The sequence below is a fragment of the Phalaenopsis equestris genome, unplaced genomic scaffold, assembly GCF_001263595.1.
Source record: "Phalaenopsis equestris unplaced genomic scaffold, ASM126359v1 Scaffold000084, whole genome shotgun sequence".
NCBI classification, from domain to species: Eukaryota; Viridiplantae; Streptophyta; class Magnoliopsida; order Asparagales; family Orchidaceae; genus Phalaenopsis; species Phalaenopsis equestris.
In genome coordinates, this window is record NW_018164526.1 from 409,560 (window position 1) to 417,054 (window position 7,495).

Genomic DNA, 7,495 nt, shown 5'->3' on the forward strand with positions numbered 1-7,495 from the left:
TATATATACATATATATATATATACATATATATATATATATATATATATAGATGTATATATATGTATATACATATATATGATTTAGTTTTTAGACGTTGCTTCAAGCTCATGACTACCATCTCCTTGAATTCTAAAATCCTATCACATGAGGAGGAAATAATACTATTCTTCTCTTTATCATCAAAAGTCTTTGTATGTCACATCTTGGGTCTGGAAGGCGGTACACCCTGGCAATGCAGGACATGATGAAATGATTTTTTCTATAGGGAAGAAAGAAAAATTGATTTCTAAATAAAATTTTGAGAGATTTACATGAAACTTAATTAAACCATATATGTTCGTAAATCCTTTTTTTCCTTCAGTTTGCCTTAAATCCTAGATTTAAGAAACCCGTTAAAAAAGGATTTACGAGATCTGAGAAGTTGATGTGTGCAAAGGTGACAGGGAGGAAAGTGGAAGGCAATAGTTACCTTCCTCGAAGATTTCAGGTAGGAGCAAACGAAAGGAGGAGAAGACGAAAGTTTGAAGTCTTTGTAGGTCGCACTATCTCCATTGCCTTCCTAGCTAACTCCAAGAGCAAATGTATCACACGAGTTCAGTCATTAAGGCGATGGTTTCGGGCGAACAAAGAGAGAGAAAGATCGAGAGAAGAGAGATCAGTAGGAGATAAGGGAGAGGAGAGGTGGAGATCAATGCCCTTGGCTCACACTCTTGGCCCTCTCTATATAGCCACGAGAGGCAGTAACCGGGTGAAAAAAAGGAAGGCGGCAAGTTCGAATAGGAGAAGAAGGAAAGGTCGGAGTTCGGTAAGTCGGCATCAATCGAAGAAATAAATTGTGCAGGAAGAAATTAAAGTAAGAAAATATTTTTTTCTTATTTTACATACCACCCTCCTTAAAAAAATTTTGGTCCTCAAATTCATATCTTAGTCCTGGAACAACTGGGGTCATCTCTTCTTCAATTTCCTAGGTTGCTTGACATTTTGGCTAGTTCTGACAATGTACTTTAACAAAAGGAATTGGTTGGCAACGAATTAACTGTTGTTTATTATGGGATAAACGTATCATTTTTAGTTAGAGACGACATTCATGCTAATTATTTTAAATTCCCAGTTAATTGTAGGTTTGTCATTCATAGCCCTTTAAATTCCTTTCATATAATTGCATTAGTTTTTATTTTTTCTCGTAATGACTTTAATATATAAGTAACCTTATTTATTGCTTGGTTAGCCTTGTATTTAATTGTTCGCATTACATAGTTCTAATATCTATTATTTCTTTTATTGCTCGATATGACAAATCTCATTATTTTATAATTAATTATAAATATTGGTGGATATTTTGTAATTAAATTCTTGTGTTTTGATTGTGATGCATGAAATATAATTAATATTATAATATAATTATGTTAGTATTAAACCTTTTTATTATGGCTAGTTGAACCGACAAACCCTTTAGAGATATCCGTGGATTTTCATGGAATTGGTGCCTATATTTCCTTGATCTGGGTATCGTAGTAAACCGACTAGATATAAATATAATTATACGTGTAAATGTGCATATACTAAAATTGCATATTATTAGTAGTGTTAAATGATTGATGAGTCATTTTTGTGCAAAAAAACCTGATATTATATTATGTAAATATCTACTTAAATGTGTATGTGCTCAATTCACTCATATTCAAGGGCATAAGCATGTGATGTTCTTTGCAAATTCTCTTATACATATAGTAAATTGTCCCTATTTATTGGTTATACTGCATGCCCCATTTTCATTATCGTTTATACCTTAATAAATAGTAGTTATTTACTGAGTTTATTTTCAAACTCACCCGTTGATATTCTTATATAATAGGTTTCACTCAACCACCTATCAGACCATCTCCACCGGAGTAAACTTTCCAAATTTAGATTTTCTATTGGTATTTTTCAGTTTTGTATGAGTTATTGTAGTTTTTTTTGGGCTGGGTAGTTTTTTCCTTATTTTCATTTTAGTTTCTTTAAGTTTTATTGGTTGTAACTTTATTTATGGAATAAAAATTTAAATTCTTCTTAATTCTTTCTATTATTTACATGCATATTTTTTCTCTTAAAAATATTAAACAGGTTCAATTCTTTTCATTATGCCCTGTGCTGCGGGGGTGTACCGCCTTCCGGACACGGGGTGTGACATTTTAAATATAATTTCAAAGATCTAGAAAACAAGACATCAATTTACAACAAATCCAGGTTCGGTAGGGCAGATGCCAATGGACAATGGTCAATCTCCGTTCCCCACCTTTTCAAATTTCTATTTTCATTTTGAATAGCAAAGAAGAGAAGCACACCCATGAAGGCCGAGTCTGCATCCAAGGCTGCTGATAGCACGTAGTTGTATTTTTGCCACCACTGCTTCCTGTAACAGAAAACACAATAATTAAATATTTTTCCAGTGACGAGCTAGCTAGCTATGTTTATGGGATTGGCTGGAGGCATTCCAACAAATCCATAAGAGATGACTGATATTTTGATCAAAGGTATTCACTTCTTTTCTGGATACATCATGCTGAAGAACCACAACTGCACTGGTAGCAGGGCCCCAACTAGGAACAACCACACCAAGTTGTGGTACATTCCATGGTGGCTGAAGAGGCGAGCAGGGCCCATGTGGCACAGATACAAGAGGGTCAACCGCAACGCGATATTTGCGGCATGTCCGTGGACTACCAGGATGCAAGGAATCAACATCGCTATTGCAATGTTGACGATTCCAGCAACAACAGTTCCAACAAGCTGGGCGGTGTACATGCACCTTGGTGGGATTTTCATGTAATGCCTGAGCTTGTGGTCAGGCAGGAAAGATAGGGCATGGATGGTGCTGATTCTACCATACAACTTACAGGGAAATTTTGCTATGGGCTTTCCTTGAAGGACATACCCAATCATGAGCTGTGCAATGATATCATAACCAGGTTGCTGATTTGTGGTTGCTTGGATAACTCCAACTGGTAGAGTAACAACCCATGCTAGCCCAAAAAGCGAAGAGCATACCCCGCCAAGGCAGCTGTGCCTCCTTCCATGCAAATGCCACTAACAGTGAAAACCCTCTGCTTCCTGCTAGAAGAACCAGGAACCACCACTGAGGAACCTGTTTATATTTCTTCATCAGCTTTGCATGAATATACAGCTTCTTTGAATTCACTGCAGACTTGCTCTGCCTCCAGATATCTCTACCATTGAATAAGAGCACTTGGGTTAATGTTGCAGTAAACCAAAGAAAACCTGAACCTATAGAGATTGCAAATAGAGGACTGAGAAAGAGCTTCCTGTAGTCATTGTAAGCGGCTTCATTGAGCTCGAATGTTGGAGTCTGAATCTTGGTTTTGTCATACTTCTGTCCTTGGAAGTAAATAGTTGGTTTGAGAATAAGGGAAACTTCCTTGCATTGAAGGTGTTGAAACTCCAGTAACAAAGAGGCATTATTATGTAGATGAACATGATGAAACCAACAGCTGTATTTAGAATAGAAAATCATGGGGTGACCGAAAGACTACCATGGCATGCAGAGATACCAGCCCAATCCAAAGTAAATGCTCCAACGCCAACTGTTAACCTGACCCTATCTGTTGAGCTGTGGTGCTGCGAGGCCATAGATTCAAGAGAAGAATGCCAGGATAGGGAAGAGGTATCCAAGTAGAGTGTAGTAGGCAGAGCTTGCCATTAAGAATACGAGGAAGAAATGCATCCTTGTCTACCTTTTTGATGATAAATTCCTCTGTGGAGAGCTCTAAAAGGGAAACTTGAGGAAGATTTGAAGGCCAACACATTTCAACTGGATCTACTAAATACATGTAGAGTGGAATAGGCGTCTCCTCCACCAGTTGGAAAATATGGTAATGATTACATGTTCGTTGATGCTAAATGTTCCAGGATTCATATTAAAACTCCTGCCCCACAGGACCCTTACCTCTTTGCTTGGTCGCACCCCCGCCATGAAGCGGCCGAGGGGAAGTGCTGCAATCTGCATCAAGATTGCCGAGATTGTGAGTGGCTGCGTGCGGAAAAGGAAGAATGTATTGAGAATGATGAGAAGGACGCAGCAAGTTAAGCTGAGGAACCACGCCCGGAATGCATTAAAGACCATTAAATCTGCATGATTTTATCTTATCACATCATAAAATGAAGGTTTTTTTATTGTTTAGGCAATAATAACGTAATTTGCTTAAATATTAGGATATAATCTTCTAGCCTTCCAAGTTTTTACCAAAATATATATATGTTGGAAATTCATGTAAAAAATTATCATTAACGCATTTTTTTCAAGTTTTGGGGTCAACCTTATGAATCATTATTCTCTATTCATTTGTTTTGAGTATTGCATGTGGTGATAAATTTAATTTATGCAAATTTTCAAGCACTTTAGCCAACTTATTCTTTTGCTCAATGCTTTTCTCTTTATATACTTTTCATGTTAATTGGATCTCTTGCTAACTTTTTTCTTTTCGAGCCATTCTTAAATCAACTAACTTTATTTTTACCAGTGACGCTTTCGCTTTAGCAAGTTCTTATCATCTTTAATATGTGTTACGATATATTTTCTGTTTTGACTGTCTATCTATTTCATCATTCTAATGTTTGCCATATTTAATTTTATGAAGTTTTTATTGAAAATAAACTCATCTTATCTTTTGATAACCTTTTATCATTTAATGCATCTTAGATGCTTTTATATTTTAAACTTCAAAGTTACATCTAAAACATCTTATATCATACTCTATACATTTCTTGACAGTCATGATAGACTCAATGTAACTTCTAGACTATTAAATTGATGTCATTGCCTAGGTTTAAACTTTTGCCAGTGAGCAGTAAGATGTTATATTTGTGTGGTGAAATATAAACCTTGAGGTTCTTTGAAGTGTAAGTCTCAGAATTAACTAATTTCACAAATTAAGAATTAATCCATACATCAAAGTATGAAGTAAGAAGTAACTAATATCATGATTTATTAATATTCTAAGAGATAATATATTATCATCTCAACATAATAAGAAGTAATAAATTATATAAAGTATCAAGTAATATAATAACATCATAACATCAATTATTAAGTAAAATTGTTATACAAATGTTAATGTAGGAACTATTAATATAAAAATTAAAAATAGTTTTAACAAAATAAGTCCTTTTCTTCCACTTCTATTGCTCAACATCTAAGTAAGAAAATAACAAGTAAACCACCTCTAATGATTAGAATTTCTGAAATAAAAAATCCAATATTTTCACCATTCAATGGGGCCTTAATTGGAATCATCATTTTAATAATTTTTTTCTACCTCATGTCATCCTCAGGTGAGGTATGCCTTGAGGCGCACCTCACATTATATGAGCCGCATACCTCATTATGAAATGGCTGAAAAGTGCTGAGTGTGCTTCAAATTGTTTAATTTTCAACACTTGTCCTTATATGCTTAAAAAATAATAGTTGGTCATTATCAGTTCCACATTCACTAAACTTGTAGATAGTGTATTAATTTTCTTTTACCAATCCTATCATTTTATCATCTAAAATCTTCTCTATTGTCCTCAATATCCATTTCTTTAGTATGAAGTTTCATCTATCATTTACAATACCAACTCCAAGATTTAAATGAGGCCGACCCCACATAGTTAGGATAAAGCTAATATTGAGGTTGACCTGCAAAATGAAAGCCAAAAGAAATGGGGGCATGGGTGAGATTATGATTCTTAAACCTTAGTGGCCCTTGAAATATTGATTTATTAGTTGTTTCCATATGATTTGGCTGACGTTTAGATATTTTCTTCAAAAGAGCATGCAAAAAGTTGTGTTATAAACAAAATTTCCAACAAACTATGCACGAATGCCACAATTTTTTGTACAAATGCAATGATCGAAATAACATTCTTTGAATTTTTTTTTTTTGCATTCAGATTTAGAGTTGCGTGATGCTCATCTTCTTGAGCATGCTAAATTGTTATGCATCCTGACAGGTAAGAGAGTGGCAAATGGCTCTGTGGAAAGATGATGTTGTGGTCGAGTGGAAGATCATAAAAGATGAATTTTCGCTGCATGTTCATTGCTTCGTCAGTGGGGCCAATATTCTGCAAGAACTAGCTGCTGATATTCGGTACCATATTTTCTCCAAAGAGCTCCCATTGGTGATCACCCATAAGTACTTTTTTCATAATACATTCTTACTAGCAGAGGTAGAATCTCAGATTTTATCTAAGGTTTCTTTTCATATAACAACATCCTTTCATCTGTATCTTGAAAGGTTCTCCAAGCTGTTGTGCATGGAGATTCTGCTTTGTTCGTTCACCAACCTGAATTGATGGATTCTATGGTTTGGGTGCACTTCCATTCAAAATCAAAAAAATACAACCGCACTGAGTGCTGGGGTCCTCTCAAGGATGCCATTCAGGTACATAAATTCAATTGCCCCACTCAAAAGACGTTTAGTGTATGGCCTTGAGCATGCAATTTTAATTGAATTAAATCCATCTTATGTATGAAAAGTCAGATTGCATCGACAAAAGGACTGTTATCATGCATAACTAATTATGATATCATTAATTATCGATCCAGTGTTATCATGCTTTGATCTTCGGTGATGCTCTTTTTTTATGTTGTCTTTGCATGTTGTATTTTAGTATGGTTTCCCAGAACAAGTAGTATTAGAGGCTAAGGACAAATGCCCTTGTTGCATGATAGTTATGACTTTACCTGAATCATTTTAATCAAGTTGTTATTTCTCAAGCATTACATTTAATATGCATGGAATTGATTCTGCTTATTATGCCTAGAACCGTTGCTTGGCTATCTGCAGCAATTTTTTCCTTGCACTCCAGATAATTTATTCACAAAATAATTTAACCAAAAACTTTACGTGCAATAGGTTGTCTATCAGCATAGTATATATCTCATTTAATAGATATTGATTCATGCATTTTGCCTACTGGGTTGGGTTTTTTTTTGCTGGAAAAGTCTGATAGAGAATATTATTATTGATGTCAGAGAACCTTGGTGGATGGATCTGATGACATCCGAAAGAAGATCTGCAACAGCATTGTGAAGTGGACATGTCCTGAAGTTTTCTTCCATGCCTTCGTTACCATTCTACTTTAATGTGTTGGAATTCAACAACAAATATCCAATCATTTACCAAAACTCCATTCTTAAAATCCGTTTTCTTGATTTGTCTACAACTAGTATCAAGTTGTTATTAACATTCATTGTGAAAGCTTCATATGCGATTGATTGGTGCTTTTGACTTATTTTTTCCAATCATGCTTTGGATTCAAACTAATGGGAAATTCTATGGTGTCATCTTCACAGATAAAAAAAACTTGTTTGTATGTCACATGTCATTCATCTAAGGTCCAGATGATTTTGGGGCTTCCGTGGAGCTTATTTTATGCAATTTGAAGGATATTTTGCAAGAGCGGGTGGTTCTTGATCAAAATATACTGTTGAAGCTCCATAGCCTAATTAT

At 35.0% G+C, this 7,495-nt stretch overlaps 1 protein-coding gene and 1 pseudogene across 3 annotated transcripts in view; one reads left to right on the forward strand and one right to left on the reverse strand.

The window, feature by feature from the left end:
- LOC110019890 (protein STAY-GREEN LIKE, chloroplastic-like) overlaps positions 1-7,270 on the forward strand; it is a 23,911-nt gene extending 16,641 nt beyond the window's left edge. The window contains exons 3-5 of one of the 3 annotated variants that reach the window (XM_020717751.1): positions 5,994-6,209; positions 6,278-6,424; positions 7,018-7,270. In XM_020717751.1, the coding sequence (XP_020573410.1) occupies positions 5,994-6,209; positions 6,278-6,424; positions 7,018-7,128 (474 nt within the window). In that variant the 3' untranslated portion in view covers positions 7,129-7,270. The remainder of the gene's footprint in view (positions 1-5,993; positions 6,210-6,277; positions 6,425-7,017) is intronic. The other 2 variants (XM_020717753.1, XM_020717752.1) reach the window with 2 other exon arrangements.
- On the reverse strand, positions 2,120-4,104 carry LOC110019889 (annotated as a pseudogene).
- Positions 7,271-7,495: the final 225 nt, after the last annotated feature.